Consider the following 17,701-nt stretch of genomic DNA (forward strand, 5'->3'; position numbering starts at 1 on the left):
GTTAATTGCCGAAAGCAGCGGCGATGGTCCGCTGTCTGGCGAGACTGATATGTCAGCTGTCTAGGACAGCTGTCAGTGCACGCCTGTCACTGTTTACACAGCGTGACAGTTTTAAATACTGACGAAAATGAACGTCCTGGTGCGGGAACTAGCAGCCGACCATGATGTTCGTTTTCGTCCTTGGTTGTGAAAGGGTTAAAGCACTTATCTAGCCATCTTTAAAAATCAAAATAGATATTGGGAAGCCCTGATTTATTTTGCACAGGTTCATACATGACCCTTAGTCTGTCTGATGTGTACAGGTGTCCCATACATTGCACAGATGTCAGGGTGGGACCTGTACAGACCTAAGTGCAATGTTTACATACAGCGCTTCAAAGGAGTACAAAGATGGCTGGCCTGGGGGCCTTTATTAGGCCTCCAGGCTGCCATAACAACCATTGTAGACTGCTGATTAACAATTTAAATGCCACGGTCACAATTGACTGCAGCATTTAAAGTGTTAAATGGGCAGAATCGAAGCGAACTTTGATTCCGCCTGCTGGAGCGAGGTGTCAGCTGTACAAAACAGCAGTCACCTGCTGAGTATGGAGCGCGCTGCATAATTCCCCTTGGTGACAATGCAGTAATAGTATGTCATATATTGCCAAGGGGGTAAGTTTTCAACCAGCTTATAGTATAGTGCCAGAAGCCACTAGAACAAGACAAAGCTGGCCACATTTTAGATTGTTGTCCACTGACAACTATTTCTTCTGACTTACTCTGCAGAGCACGCGTGTGCTCAGTGAAAAAGCTGCTGCCAGACTTCTAATGAACAAAGGATCGGGCATCCTGAAATTCAAGATGCCTGGCCTTTTGCTCGGACATCTGCCATTGTGGAGTCCAGACAAGATGGTTGGCATGTAGTGTGTATGGCTAGCCTAAGCCAGCAAGGTGGAGTATTTAGCGCTCAATGTTAAGGCCACAACCTGTGAATTTGCAGGAGGAACAAAACTATTTTTATTATATTTTGGATATGCCTCCAAGTATTAGGCTGTATTAACATTAAAGCACACATGTATACAAAGGTCACAGGCAGCCATGGCCAGGCTGTATCTGAGCAGAGCGTTAAATTCTTTACCCAGCTCTGCTCATTGCTGAAGGGAGAGCCATGACTGATAACCTGTGTCCCCTTATTGTGGTATTACTGCAATGGAGTAAACCGCTATAAAACCGGTGGAGACCGCCTGTTACACTAGGGGCCATCTGTGTGGCCCCCGGACCTGCTGCAGATACCACAGGTTGAGCGCCAAATTGTAGCTTTGGGATGATCCATCAAGTAATTCTGCAACTTTCAGCATCTGATTGGCGACTCATTCTTTGAATGAATGGTCATGTGACTTGACCGCATGCTGCTCTGTAGAATAGGGTTGTACGTGGCCTTATACTCCCATCACTGTATTCCATAGAGCCATCCAATGGGAACAAGGCTTTTACAATGAGCCCTATCAAGACTGTTTGGTTACTATGAACAAGGAGCATTCTGATTAAGGCCCGTTGTGTTTCCCATCAGCTTGGGAATACAAAGAAGGGATTCAAGCTACTGACCAAAACCAGTTTATTTGAAGTGCCATGTTACAGTTGGTTTGAAAGAAGCATTACATTAGCCCTCTGAGGTACAGAACAGAAAGGGAAGCGTTCCAAGGTGTAGTGTGCTCCCAGCTTGCACTGCGTGATCAAGTTTGTGAGAACTTGCTTGACCAGTCACATCTGTACGCTGGGAATGTGTACAGAGTTGATGTATGGAAAGGCAAACTGAAGATTCACACATACATGACCACCCAAGACAATGAAGCAGTGGGAACAATAGCATCAATTGTTCGAACATCGGTTAAATAACCAGTTACGTGCTACTTACATGTTAAGCCTGAGCAGATTGGTAACCAGTTCCCCTAAAACCAGTTAAGCCATTAAGCTAGTCTCAAAAAGAATAACCTGGAGACATGGCACATAACTGGGCATGTAACAAAAAGGATGCTCCATTTACATATCCCACTTACAAGGGTGGCCAAATCCACCAAATGAGGTTTAGTAAAGCTCCTAGCAGTTTAGTAAACATTGTGGTAGAACAGTCCTAGATGCCAAACAGCTGTTTAACAAAGTCCATTTAGGTTTGTGCTCTTGTGGAAGACATTACAATCCTTACTGGAGATAAGAGTCAAGCTTCTTCTTGATGTTGTCATAGGAATCTGCTCCCATGTAGTCAGCCTGGCCCTGTTCCCACCTTTCCCTGCGTTCTTCTGAAGTTATCGGTGGTGGTGGTGGCGGCGGTGGTGCTGCTCCTGCTATAGACATCTTTGACACGGCTTCTGTAACAGCCTCCTACAGGATAGAAATTACATGAAGTTATGTTCACTACATGCAAGTCAAAGGAAAACAAAAAAAAACAAGGAAATGAGGAAACCAATGGATAGCTTCCATGCAAAGAGGCAGGCAAAGCAGAGCTAAACACCAAGCTGGCCAGAATTTCAAAATTATAGAAACCCAAGATGAAGAAAAAACAAAAAACAAGAAAGTGTAAAATTACAAAATAATGAACTGCATGAGGTCTGCCAATTGTACATAACAGCTTGACAACTTTAAGTTCTTCATACCTCTTCTCTACAGAAGCGACAAGAGAAAGCCAGTGAGCAGACCAAGCCCGACAGCTGTAAACAGTTATAGAAAAGTGGAAAGGTTGAAGAATTATGATACCCCATTAAAGAGGAACCCTCTGCTTCAGGAGGAGACCCCCATCCATGCAGCACTTGACAAATGGTTTACAAAACCTATCAACTACTGCTGTAAGATTCCCCAGGTAAGTTTTATTAAGACAAATACGATTGTATACTTGCACGCAGGTCTACCTTTTCTAAGTGGTCACATGCATGGTTAGAACAGAACATAGCATTAGCCAAGCGCTGTTTGGATAATACTATTCCTTCTAAGGGTGTCCACACGGAATAGAATTGCTGCAGAAGTTCTGCTGTGGAAGAGACACCATTTCCTGCAATTTTACTGCAGAAAATGGGATTTTGCAGCGTTTTTTCCTTATAGGAGATTGTGATCTCATCTGAAAAACGCAGCAATTCTGTCCACTTTCTGCAGCAGGAATGGACATGCCTCAGTATGAAACCGCAGGCCAATGTCTGGTTGGAATTTTCATGCAATGTGTGGGAGATTTTTTTTTATCTCACCCACTTTGCTGCTTCTGTATTCTGCTGTGTGTTCTGTCCGCAATTTGAATTGCGGATGGAAAATATGCAGCAATTCCCTTGTTTAGACAAGCCCTAAGACATTGCTGCTGAAGCCCATAGTAAGTCCCAGAAAGTGTCAACCAATACCATGCAGAAAAAGCCTACAAATATGCATTTAGATTGCATTAGCAATGCCTCTAAATAAGCCGAGCCCAAACCACGGAAATACATTTTACAGATCAGCATTAGACTTTCCAATTGGTCATGATCAAGTAATTCTATTAGAGCCAGGTTGGCCATATGCTCATGCTGGGTGCCAAACAATGCATATTGCCAGATCTATTCTTTAAGCAGGAATACAAAAAACAACTTTTGAAGACTCATGTGCAGTAGGAAGGGGATTAAAACCCCCAACTTGTAATACAAATAGTGGTGCCAATGGCAACCAGAGTTTAGCTGTTATTCTGGAACTATTAAATAGCACATTGGTACCCACAGTATCTAATTCTATTTGGACCATCCCAGTCTTCCTCTGAACAAGCAGGTTAAAAATTGTATTGGAATGATAGTCATAGGCGAGACATGCAGACGTACCGCTTTTAAGCCAGTTGAGGCATCTTTAACCACCCCATGTTCTGTTAACAGTGGCAGGATTCTGGAGGTGTAGATGTTCCACCAGAGGTTGAGGAACTCAGGATGAATGAGGGTTTGGTCATGTACATCTCCTTTCACAGTGCAGGTTTTACTGTCATAGGTGTAGTTCCACGGCTTCACTTTACCAAGGAAATGCACTACCTTTGCATCAGCACCAAACCTAACGAAAAACAAAGTGCCTGTCAAATCTCAGTAACATTATGCAGTTCTCTATACAATATAAAAAAAGTGTTAGCAGTCAGTAGAACAGGTCTGTCCGAACTTTCCAAAGTAATGCAAAGTATTGGCTCAGCATCCCAATGCAATTAAAAAAAAAAAAAAAGGCAAACTGATATCATAAAAATATTTAAGTCTAACAGGAACCTTCTGAGAAAGATCTGCATTAGAAAGAGGGTAGTGATGAAGTAGACAGGAGCTTGGCTGATGTCCCAGCCAGGCAAGAACAACTGATCATATTCCACGGTCAACACTGGAAACTGAAGTGCTCATTCATGTGCCGCTAGTGGAGCGCTGCACTACATTTCTCTACCTAGAGTTTTTAAATTGGGACCTTCTTGCAGCTTTCCCTTTAGACAGGCTAAGGGTCTAGTCACAAGTTGGTCATATTGCAGTTTTTCGCAATAGGACTATTCTAGAAGTTAACTTCAGAGACCTTTATTGCCAACTATGACAATTACGTTTCCCAACATGTAAGTTGCAGATATAATCTAACAGCACAAATGAACACATTAGGCCAATATGCCATACAATAGCAACTCCCCAAGTCTGAATTACTACCATCTGGAAGGTGCTTTACACCCATGTAATAGCCTGTTTGATCGGTCGCCTAGGTCCGCTCCTCAATACCTGATACGCGAGACTTTACGACCAATAATGGCTCTAACCGTTTTAGCCGCCCTATATCGTAAAAGACTTGCTGTTTCCATACCAGACTGATGCAAGTCAAAACTCAATTGCCTGACAACTCAGTATAAAACAAATTTAGTACTGAAGTTTCACAAGTGTCAGACGTGCTGTTGGGCCTTCACTCAAATATTTTGATACAAACCATTTCAGATTGTGCGAGATCTTAAATTCCTTTACTGCCTCCACTTAGCTCCCACCCATGCAAATATACAAATGCTCCAGGCCCCGCTTCCTTACATTAATGTCCTTTGGAGGAGTTGGCTCTTAATGTGAAAGACAGTTTTGCTCTAACTGATGACTCAGGCAGGTAAGATTTTTTTTATACCCATCTCAGACCAGTCAGCATCACATCATCCACATATTTTAATATGACATGTCCAACAGTCATTAGTATAAAATGCATACAATGTAGTGCTCAGACAGCAACCCTGTGGTACCCCCAAATTCAACCTCTTGGGGAGGGGATATTTAGCCCCCCACCCTAACCACTCAATGTCCCCTTCTAGAAACTTAGCAGCCTCTTACATTATTCCTGTGGCAGACCCAGCTTTCCTAGTTTAGCCACAAGGAGCTATGGCACCATGGTGGACATCCAAGTGTCAGAAACCCAAGTGCTCAATATTGCAGGAGATACAGCATCTTAAACTACTCATGACCACAGGAGCCTATGTTCTCCCAGTCCGGCTGCCATCAGTAGGTTGCCCTAAATGAAAAATCTGCATTTACTGATCTCCAGCTACAGCCGGTATTCTAGTTTAGAGCGGGCATCTGCCAGCATTCCTTGCTGGCCCAATATGTACAAGACTTGCTGTGGTAACTTGTCTTCTGGGAAGTGCGGTCCTTACACCAAGTTATGTTAGGTAAGCATACAGCAGAGTTGGTATATCCTACAGAAATGAGGCACTCTGTCAATAGTGGTGTATTTTGCGACCGGGTGTTTGGCAAGAATTGCACCTTATTTATTAAAGATGCATTTGTAATTTAATTGAAATTTCTACACCTGCTATGAACAGACATTACTTTTTTTTTTTTTAGAGGCCTTTGGCCAGAAAAGTGGGAGTCAGTTTCCTTTTTATTGGAGTGAGGAGGAATGGATCAATTATTGCAAAATTTGAGATGTGTAAGTGTAAGGTGAGAAGCAGAGTTTAGTCACGCTTATGTTAGAAATTGCAAGGAGTTCAAGTAACTTGATGTTGGTGTGTGGGGGATTGAATTTATGTGACATCTCATCATTGATACAGAGTAACTAAGTCTTCACCCCCCACCCAAGTGGACTTGCACAATTACAGCTTCAGGCCAACATGTACTTACGCTTTAAATGCTGGTAGATAGGAGTATATGGCGATACTGCTCAAGTTATAAATAAAGGGTAGATGCTTGTGTATATCTTTTGTTGCCCAGGTGTTAAAGAAGGTGTTCAGTAAACCTTGGTCACCTCCTAAAAACAGAAAAACAAAATGCACACAGTTGAATTTACCCCAGAGATTAGAGAAGCTTCACAATAAAACTGATATTACCACCTCTAGGCTACTTGCATTTTTTTGGTGGTGTTATTCACAAGGCTAATCATGTGATGTAAAGAATCCTCTTTACAATTCTCAACTTCAGAAAATTGTAATATATTTCCAGCTGCAGTATTTGTTTTGCAGAAAGTTTCCTAAAACGCTGCACGTGGAGCTCATACTGGAAGAGAAGGGCTGTACCAAGATCTATTGCTTGCCATCAGTATGGGCAGAGTCCGAAATATGGTGCGTTTGTTGGTATATATGAACCCAAGCCAAAACCCAGGTGCTTGACCCGCAGTGCACAACAGCGGTACAGTGCCCCAAATTCATGCTTCTGTCCTGATAGGTGGTCTACCAAGACTTCTTCCTCCTGGCAGGGAGTGACTCCTAGTAAGCAGTGTTGGCAAGTATGGTCCTCTGGCATGTTACTCTGCAGTTGGCTTGAATGAGGTAGAGGAAGGCCCTGTGGAACCTGAGAAGGTTCCCATAATAGACCTGGTAAGTAGTAGCTAATGCTATAGCCTTCATTCAGGATTTACGTAGGCATTTGCTTTACTAACCTAAGCAGCACTGCAATAATTGATCAGTTTGGTTTACAATTGACTGATAATCTTGGGGGTACATTGGTTGTACACTGCTATAGAATAGGCCTGACCACCCTGATTTTACACTGCTGTAAAAGTGTAATTCTTCCCCATTACCAATTGTCTAGATCATTTATTGCTAGTTAAGTCTGCTCAAAACAACATGAGACCACGTGAGATCATTTAGAGAGGGATCACCCATTATGCACAATTGACATTCATTGCACCAAGTAGGTCTGTTTCAATGTTTGGGGTCTTAGCCGGCTACCATCAGTAACTACTTGCTCACTGCCAGTAATTTAGAGCAGAGGTTCAACTTGTGGTACTTTTACTAAAATGGACACACCATGAGGGGGAAATTGTTAAACTAGTCGTAGTTTAAGAAAAATAAAGTAGGTTTGGGCAATAGTGTTACCTTAAATCACTCATTTTTTTTTTACTGTAAATATTGATGTGTCCAACTTAGGGTGGTTTGGCAGGGGTTAGCAGTACAATCATTGGTGGGCTGTGTTTTATGGGGGGGGGGTCATTTTTGTTGGGGAGACTTTTCATACTATTCTGCTGTAACTGGGCTTGAAAATCTGCCCTGTTTCACTGACAGTTAGTGCTCGGCTTAGTTAAACCCAGCAGCAGCCTCCTCTAACTGGCGATCATGTGATCAGCAATCGCTCCCTCTATTCCATACAGTGCCCAATGACTAAGATGTATGTGGGAACAGAGAAGACGGAAGCAGTAAAACTGCTTCTGTCTTCTCACCAGGGTGCCCAGCAACCCGACTGCTGGGCACCTGAAATTTGGTAGCCTGTTTGCACCAATGTATATTTTAAGTGCAGGTATAGTTTAAAGACCAGGACAACAGCTGTCAATTTCCTTGGCAAATTTAGAATAAGGACACTAGAAACCGGCAGAGGTGCAAAAATAATTAACATGTTTCTGTAGAGAGTTGAATTTTAGTTTTGAGACCACTTATCTGGAGGGCAACACTGGCCCCAAGAGTCATGCAGATGTATATGTAGAATCATTAATCGGTTTCACTTACCATCAAAGCTGCCTTTTTCTGCGACCAACTGTAACAACTGGTTGTAAGTGTCAACTGACGGCTGGTACACAAACACGCCAGAGTTAAAGCAGTCAGGCCAGCCGGGGTCTGGGGCTGCAGACAGCTCTTCTCGCTCAAACAGGTCATCAATATTTGATAAAACCTAAAGGAAAAAAAATAAATTAAAAAAATGAAATCCTTTTAGGACCAAGTCCTGCAAGTGCCTGAATGGCCACAAAATTCCACAACAGATCAGGCTTTAGAAAGCTAGATTCTCTTTTTGTACTATATTTTAGGTTTTATATGGGGGGGGGGGGGGGGGGGTGTGCAAAAATGGAAACCCCAACTCCTTCATAATGTAACTACTCAAAAGCCACCACTATATAATTCTCTTCCATGTTCATTCTTGCTATAATGCAGAGGGCATCCATTGGAGGTAGGAAACCATGGCATTTTGAGCATTTTCTTTTGCCTCCAGTCCTTCCATTAGAGATCCAGTGGGGGAGGGGGACGCAGGAGCACATTTCTGATGGAATTCTGAGGCACATTTTTTCTGCCTGGAAGAAACTTTGAAACAGGCCCCACTGTTTGTTTTATTAGTTTAGCTATATGGTGTTCATTTATGACGGATTTTCATAACAATCACATTTTATTAGTAACCAATGCAGAAAACCAGATAATTCTGGGGGGGGGGTCACTTCTCTTTGCAACTGTATGCAGAAATTAGAGTCTGAAAGGGGTTAAAAAGGAGAGCTGTAACATCCAAGGCCATTAGGTCCCTGGAATATTTGAGAATGTACATTACCACTGTATCTGCATCCATGAACACGCATTTGGTATATTCGGTCAGCGTCCAGCAATGAAGTTTTGTTAATGTGACACCGAGCTCCGGTCTCTCCATTAACGTCAGATGAGCAGAGTCCTCACTGTCCAGGACATCCACAACTCTTACGTCATCATAAACCTTGTTGAGGACTTTTCTGTAGAGAAAATTTAGAGCAAGATATTGTCACCGTTCCCCATCTTTCAGTAAATGTAACCAAAGAGCAGGACTCGCCTCATGGAGTCTGAAACCTGCGGAGTGATGAGCACAACCAGCTTCTTTAAAGTATTTTTCCTGAGAGACGAGCCGAGTACCAACGCTCCTTTCCCATAAGAGTCATTTGTGGTGAGTGTAACAAAAGCATAATCTAGGGAAGAAAATAAAGACATTTACACAAAAGTGCCTTAAATCTGTTCACATAATCCACTGACACTTATGGTAATTTATCGACCTGGTGTAGAAGTCGCAAACAGTGGGGCAAATAATGGTTAGGCCGTTTTGCCACAGAGAGGGTGTGGCTTTTCTGAAAGTTGTAGGACCACCAAGATCCAACAAAATTGTAATTCACGCCAGAAAGCGGCAGCGACATACAATCTAGCACACCCGTTCCAGCATCGCTCATACAACGTACAGACGTCCTATGTGGCAGTATTGATGGTGTCAGGCCCTTGTATAAGCAGTGCTTGGAGTGATGAAGGAACCCGGAGGGCAGAAGGGGAGCAGTGAGGCAAGTAGGTTTTGTTTAGTTCTTTTTATGTTATGGGTGATGCACGGCCATGTTTGTTGCACCCGGTGGAAAGACATCAAGAGTCTTGTCTCTTAAATGTCGCACTTAATTCCAATCTTTCTATTAAGACTGGTGTATAAAACGCTGGTCTTAATTGCCCCCTATATCCTTCATTAAATAAAATCTGTGTGCATGTACAGTTAAAGTCACCCCAAAACTCTAGACCAAATAACTGGCACATTTGGGTTAAGTGGCATGTTAGTCATGTGCATGTCGGGATTTTCAAGCCCTGCATTTCTATGATGCAACTATTTTTAAAGTTGCTCATGTGTTGCAAAACAAAATGTTGTGGCACATCACTCGCACCATTTTTCTAATTCAAATCCCATCGAATGCATTTTGTTAGAGCAACTTGATGGGTACTGAACACTATTTAGCATAAGATACTGCAAATAAAACCCCCATTGTGTAAGACAGGCGTTCCATATGCCAGTCACACTAGCGTATAAGGTGCCTAGTTTATTAAGAGATTCACCTCTTGCCGTCAGTGCACCAGAAAGGGCAGTGGTCAGATTTTTACTATAATTTATACTAGTCTCTGGTGCAAATTATAGTAACTGCTACGAATTTAGAGGCGATTGATATAATCTGGATCCTCCGTGTCAGACACGCAGCTTCCAGCCAAGCCATTTGTACAGCTGACATGACTGATTTGGCTTTAAACAGAAAGATAGTTTCTATGTATACAGAACAAAAAATAAATATATAGCTTTCAACATTATACGTCATCCCATATTCCTTGAGGAATACAGACACAGCAGACCATACAGTTACCTTGTGGCTAAATAGAAAGCCCAATAGTACTTTGGGGTGTGTCCATTGAGAACAAGAAGTTAGACGCCACCAAATGCAATAGTATCCAATTCATCTAGGAACAATGCCGTTCCTGTCTGACCCATTACATAACCTGTCCCTGCACAAGAGGCATGGAGTAAAGCACACCAGGACAGAGGAACACTTGGGTTCACCTCCACATTCCTAAGAGATCCACTTGCCAAGAATTCTAGTTATTAGGAGACCGAAATTCCTATCGGAGAAAGAATCCTTTAACATAAGCCAAAACTACCTGCAAAACTCAGATTTGTCTAAAAACCCATCATAATCCGAGTCAGGTTAGTTTATGCCAAGGCTGCAGTAGCGGTGTCTGGTACCTACACAGGTTAAAAGCATTATATTTCTATATCAGATCCTTCACTACAAGGCCTAACATATCACAATAACTGGTCCTTATACATTGTACATACAGTACACCAAGAGGTCTTATAGTATAAGCAGGGACCAGTATTTAGATCAGAGGGTGCACAGGCTTTTTTGGCCTGAGAGCCACATTGTACCATTTCTAAGGGCTAGTTAAACTTTATCAGGAACACTTACACATTTATGTTACACACTGTTGATATGTCATGACAAGTTGGGGGTTCCACTATTGGGACTCCCATCTAGCAGAAAAACAGATGGTCAAGAGTTCTGCAACTCTTATAAACAATGGGGATGGTATTCATGTGCAGCCACCTCATCTTCTCAAGAGTCTTCTCGGGAGGGGATATGCCATAAGGATCTTAGATGGAAATACCATGAAAGGTTACCCTGGATAGCGCGTGTGTGCTACACATTGGTAAACAGCTGGCACTACTGGGGGCAAGGGGCACTCCCCTTCAACATGGAAACCAGAGGGCACTCACATGTATCTTAGACCTGCACAGATATCCATGATTAGTGACAGGAAGAGAATGGAGCTGCTGCCTGACTGCACTTAGATATGATGGTCTGTCCCAATTGTACAGTGTCTGGATGGTTGGGGCAGCACAGAACAGAATTGCGGGCAGCTCCTGGGCAGCAGGTTGTGCACCTCTAATGTAAAGAGAAAGGGGGCTCCACCTGGCTGATACTGCCTTCATCCAAAAGCCCATCATCTCTTTAGGATAGAAGAGCAACCTAAGCTTAGAGCAGTTCACCCAGCCTTGTTTTCCCCAAATCACTGGGCCTATAAGTGAGGGTGGCATCAGTGGCTCATATTACCCTCAAGGTGGCAATGTCCCCACAGTACTGACTATCAACTAATATAGAAAGTCTTCTGTAATGGTTATAAAGAGAATCACTATACAGTGTACATATGGACTTTTTGGGGGTGTACATTTCAAAAGTTTTTACCAAAAGGTTCCTGACAACATTGTAAACCACTAAAGAAAACTAGAAGGGTAAAGTTCATACATAGCGGACATGCCGATTTGTGGATGGAAAATCTAGCGGCGCATAGCACCAGCTATGTATCTATAGGCTGCTGATATCTTCCTGTAATACGGATTTTTACCACCAAATCAATGTCAGCTGTGGATTTTCTCAATAAGGGCTAACATGTGGATTTTTCTGCTACGTGTGCACAGACACCACCATGACAGGATCAGGACTCACAAGTGAATTTTTACTCCCTGATCCCAACTTTGGCCACTAACTTAGATTAAACAGACTAAAAACGGCAGCTGAGTAAATGGGCCCTAATCCTGCAACGATTACTAATCTCAAAGAATATAGGATAACCGAGATAATACTAGAATGGGATGTTACTTTATAAAACGTGAAAGTCCCAGGCACAACTGAAATTAACATTGGACAAAATAAAAAAAATAAAAAAGTGTTGGATTTGCAACTTTAAATTTAACTGGGATTTGCACATAAAATACAACCACATTAAAAAGCATGGAAGTTGTGTAAAAACTACACTAGTGACAGAACTGCCAGGAAGATTGAGCAAACCAGGGGCCGTTGTACAGGATACCGGTGACCAATGTCCCTACAGATATTGTAACCTGCTTTAGTTGCAAACCATACAAAGACTAGGGTGGAATTACAGCTCGTATAGTCTAATCTCCTGCTACGAACCACAAAAATACCGCTCTGTAAATAGTCCTTGTAGCAGGACTATAAAGCCCTCAGAGACTTGCAGTCGTGACCTACATCTGCATTCCCTCATACTGCACATTCTCCTACCGTGTTTCCCCGAAAGTAAGACAGTGTCTTACTTTCTTTTTATCCCCAAAAGCCCCACTATGTCTTACTTTCGGGGTATGTCTTACATTGGCAAAAAAATATTTATTTTTTTTTTTATTTTTTTTTTCACAAACTTTATTTAACTGTTTTACATTTTTTTTTTTTAGTCCCACCAGGGGACTTCACTATGCGATGTGCCGATCGCATATATAATGCTTTGGTATACTTAGTATACCGAAGCATTATTGCCTGTCAGTGTAAAACTGACAGGCAACCTATTAGGTCATGCCTCCGGCATCGCCTAACAGGCAGATGCTGAAGGCAGACCTGGGGGTCTTTGTTAGACCCCCGGCTGTCATGGAAACCCGACGGCGACCCGCGATTTGTTTGCGGGGGCGCCGATCGGGTGACAGAGGGAGCTCCCCCCTCTGTCAAACACATTAAATGCCGCTGTCACTATTGACAGCGGCATTTAATGGGTTAAACTGCCGGAATCGGCGCGCGCTTCGATTCCGGCAGTTGCAGCAGGAGCCAGGCTGTGTATAACAGCCGTGCTCCTGCCGCTGATCGCGTGGGTACAGTCTCAGTACCCGCGCTATCACAGGACGGATATATCCGTCCTCCGGCGCGAACTAGCAGCTGCTGAGGACGGATATATCCGTCCTTCGGCGTTAAGTGGGAGTGGAAGTGGGCAGGAGGCGGCAATACCCCCGTGTTTCCCCGAAAGTAAGACATATGTCTTACTTTCGGGGTACGGCTTATATTAGCCGACCCCCCTGAAACCCCCGATACGTCTTACAATCGGGGGTGTCTTACTATCGGGGAAACACGGTAGAACAGATCACGATTCATTCAGAGTAGAAGGCTTACCTGCTCACAAGGGGCTGTGCGAGTAGCAGCCAAAGGAGTTACCAGTCTATTAAAAACACAATATAAGGCTATGTTCACACACGTCCGAGGCAGAAATCCAGGGCTTAAAGTCTGGCCATGGATTGGCCAGTGGAAATACGCCTGCAAATAGCATCCCATTGATATCAATAGGAAATATGTTGTGTGGTTCATACAAGTAGTTCTGCTGCTGAATGAAACCTTGTAAAGAGATGGTGACCGGTGTCTAGAAGCGTTCTGCAAGCAATCCCCCCCCCCATAGATGCGTTCTACATGCAATCCCCCCCCCCCCCCATAGATGCGTTCTACAAGCAACCCCCCCCCAAAGATGCGTTCTACAAGCTACAATCCCCCCCAAAGATGCTTTCTACAAGCAATCCCCCCCCCATACAAGTCGCAGGCAGAGAATAATCCCATCTACTCCACCAGTCAAAGCAAGCCACCAGCCAACATGTCGCCAGGCAGTGGTTACTTACGTTGGAATAGCTACAAAAAATAAATAAAAATGATGCACTTGTTCCCTTCTGTAGACTCCGCCCTCTGCATCTTTAGGCATCACCCATAGAAACTTCCCAAAACATCCATCCCAATAGCAGCCCGGACGTGACAGTTAGTCCTGGAGAGACCTGCCTATCTAATGTGGAAATATTGTTTACTAGAGAACTGTGCTGAGTGACAGCACGGAGGAGCTAAAAATAGGAGATGGAAGCAACGCCAATGAACCAACAGCTGGCGGGGCACAGGCCCTGGTCTGCAGGGTGGTTTACCTCTATGCAGATAGAGAACTACACATCTTATGGACTTTGCAGCTTCCAGATCAGCAATGGTTCGTTTTATTAGTTTACACCTTCCTTACAAGACACAGCACGTCATGAATAGAGGAAGCGAGCCAGGCAACATAGCAGCTGTTTAACCATTTACTGTCCCGGCCTCGGAGTCCATCTCTCTAACCACATATCAAAAAGATGCTCTAGAAAAATATTGACCTCACATACTGTTTAAAGGTCTTTGGAAGAGGAAAAAAAAAAAAATTACATATATATATGTATGTATGTGTGTAACGGTTCCTACTTTAAAAGCCAGGCATGCAAGCGTTAAATTGCCCCTGGAAACTATACGGCACTGCAGGCCCGTACCACCTGACCAGCAGCAAGCCCCTCTAGGAAACAGTCAAGGACACTAAGTGTGTAGCATTCTAGTACTAGTCGTAGTATCTGGACTCCGGTTACACAAACTCATTAACAAATCTACATGGAGCTCTGAGAATATCACAACTGGATGACAGATCAAGACACGTGACAAAGAAACGCTGCAACACAATCCCTCCAACTGTCAGATGGGCAAATAGAAGAGAAAAGGAAACTAAATGTGGGACTGGTCTAGAGCGATCTGGAATAGGCTCACAAGGGGTTTGTTGCCTGTATTTAAGACTCATGTTCGCTGTGTATTTGTGTCGAACTTTTCAATATTATTCATTTTATTAGTCAGACGGGGACATACTTTACATAGGGAGTCTATGGGGTCTCCTGTATGATTTATTAATTGGTCAGATTCCATATGTATTAGATTTAAAAAAAAAAAAAAGCCAAGAACCTCACCAATGCTACAAGGGCCCAAGATAGAGCAGTTAAGGTAGCACTTTTTTTTTAGCACACTTAGCAAGAACTTTGAGGGGGAATTTATAAGAATGTAAAACTGATCCTGCTTAAAACTCATCCATTTTTCCTTTGTACAGAAGTGTCAGTCTTGTGGCATCTATAGATTTGTAGTCAAAGGGTTTTGCCAGGTAAAAGTTACCCTGCTGATTCGGCACAAAGGAGTCAGAGAAAAAAAAAAAAATAGCTTGTGCCCAATATGTCCAACCTGACTACATGTTATAGTAATGCCAGATTAGACAGGGAAAAAAAAAAAACCTTAGGGGGCACAGACACAAATAAGCATCTCTACCCAAGTAATGTGTACAGCATGTAGGGAAGAAGATGGCGCTGGACGGCTGTCACTGCCAGGAGTCTCACAAGTCTTCAGAGCTACTGAACTGGCAGAAACTTTGCTACAAACGAAAAAAAAAAAAAAGCAATTGCAGCTGGGATACCCCTTTAATAGTTCTACTAGATCACTCCAGAGGCCATCCAGCCCCCCCCCCTGTATATTTCAGGATTTACCACGCATGCTGCCCCACTCCTGAATGGTCAGGCCTTTGTTGTGACCCCCCCCATTTTACAAGACGGCCACCATAGTCTTAGACTGGAACATTTTCTTGGAAGTCTGAGACCCACCCCAGACCCCCCAATGGATGGGGGCCAATTACATCAGCACAAACATAATCAATGCTTATCCATTAGAGGGGGGCAGGTCTCAGACTACCAAAGAAACCCCCCCCCCCCCCCATAGTCAGAGCTGACATCCTGGAAAGCAGAGGGACCAGAACGCACCATTTAGAAGGCAGTAGGTAAGTGGACTATATATTTCTAATGTATATCAGACCGGAAGATCATTTAAAAAGATACCAGTTACAGAATCTGCATAAATCCCAACATGTGAAACTTCCACATCTCATAAGGTAAAGAAGCCTCATCTTCCGATAACCTCATCACCCCTTCCCTGCAGGCTCTCGATAGATGTCCAGAACCCCAATCAGTCCTGGTAAAACGGCACCAGAGCAGTGGGCTGCAGACCATTAGCTCCCCAGCTGTGGGGGGACAGAACTCCTTGCACACCATGGCCTGCTGGGAGATTCAGGCCCCCAACATTTGGAGTCACGGGCTACAGACCACTGTTCTATAGTAAACAGCAGCGGGAGGAGGGAGATGCAGCTGCAGTATCCTGGAGTCTATAGGTCTTGTCCCAGGAATTGGTCATCTTCGCTAAGATCACTGTACACACCGGTCAATTATGATAACGTTTCTGTACATTGGGTGGACATCCAGAGAGGAGTGAGGACCTCCAGCACAGGTGTAAGGACAGGGGCACAGGAAGGGTTAACGAGCTGCACATGGGACGCAGCCCGCACTGACGAGCCGGGGATCACTTTCACTCTCAGAGGAAGCCATAGTAAGAGAGAAGTAATGAACGTCAGCGGAGGACCCAATGCAGCGTGCGGCCAGCGGAGCGACGGCCAGGAGATGTGGAATGATATCCATGGAAGGGATAGGTCCACTGTGCCGGCTTCCGGACACCGCTGCAGCTGGAACACCACACGCACCTCCCGCCCCGCACACTACCTGAAGCTCTGACCACCATGCTGCTTATGTCCCCGGCTCTCCCCCTCACCACCGCGGGCACTTACCTGCCATCTCCGCGGTGAAGACGATTACTGCGTGGTTCCTGAGTTGCGGTCACCTTCTCCCTTGACCCAGCTGTGCAGATGCTGTCGTACATAAGTGACCTCCCTCTTATACGCGAGACCACGTGACCAGGCCCCGCCCTTAGGGGCGTGCGAAGCATGAGCGTAGTAATACGCACCACTACTGCTCTATAGAGGAACCGGCAACTGTGCAGCCACTAGTCCGGCAATGTTGTGTGCAGTGTGAACAGGGCCCCACATTGCTGACAATTACTAGACGCTATGAGAGACATAGCAGCAATCGAGGCAAAGAAGGGGGTCATTTTTAAAATCAAAAGTGACATGTGATAGATGTATGTGAGATGTTATGGTGGAGTCTGTGAGCTGGGATCACCACTGATTTCCAAAAGATTTATATAGAGATCACAAACCCCTATAGCACTGCTCAGAGATTTGTTAGGACTCACACAGCAGAGCCCAGTGTGCGCAGCCTGTATAGTAGTGTATGGAGGCCATATGGGCTGTCACCGCACAGGTTCAGTAGAGGGTTACTCATATGACTTTATTTTTTCTCTACAACTTATCTGAAAATCACAGACACAACAATTTTTACGGACAAATTAAAAAATCGTAATTAACCCCTTCAGGACCCAGCCGTTTTTTTCAAATCTGACATGTGTCACTTTATGTGGTAATAACTCCGGAATGCTTTTGCCTATCCAAGCGATTCTGAGATTGTTTTCTCGTGACATGTTGTACTTTATGTTAGTGAAAAAATTTTGTCGATAATTTTGGTATTTATTTCTGAAAAACACCACTATTTAGAAAAAATTTGCAAAAATTAGCATTTTTCTAAATTTAAATGTATCTGCTTGTAAAACAGATAGTAATACCACACAAAATAGTTGCTAGTTAACATTTCCCATATGTCTACTTTATGTTTGCATCGTTTTTTGAACGTCCTTTTATTTTTCTAGGACGTTACAAGACTTAGAACTTTAGCAGCAATTTCTCATATTTTAAAGAAAA

General features: G+C 43.7%; 1 protein-coding gene across 1 annotated transcript; it reads right to left on the bottom strand.

Moving 5' to 3' along the window:
- Positions 1-1,580: 1,580 nt before the first annotated feature.
- GYG1 (glycogenin 1) lies at positions 1,581-16,797 on the bottom strand. Its single transcript, XM_075861450.1, is given in 9 exon segments — positions 1,581-2,361; positions 2,634-2,687; positions 3,810-4,029; positions 6,087-6,213; positions 7,904-8,066; positions 8,709-8,883; positions 8,961-9,093; positions 16,676-16,691; positions 16,693-16,797. Coding segments are annotated over 9 exon segments (1,143 nt in total). The 5' UTR covers positions 16,768-16,797; the 3' UTR covers positions 1,581-2,181.
- Positions 16,798-17,701: the final 904 nt, after the last annotated feature.

This window comes from Rhinoderma darwinii, chromosome 4 (assembly GCF_050947455.1).
Source record: "Rhinoderma darwinii isolate aRhiDar2 chromosome 4, aRhiDar2.hap1, whole genome shotgun sequence".
Taxonomy (NCBI): domain Eukaryota; kingdom Metazoa; phylum Chordata; class Amphibia; order Anura; family Rhinodermatidae; genus Rhinoderma; species Rhinoderma darwinii.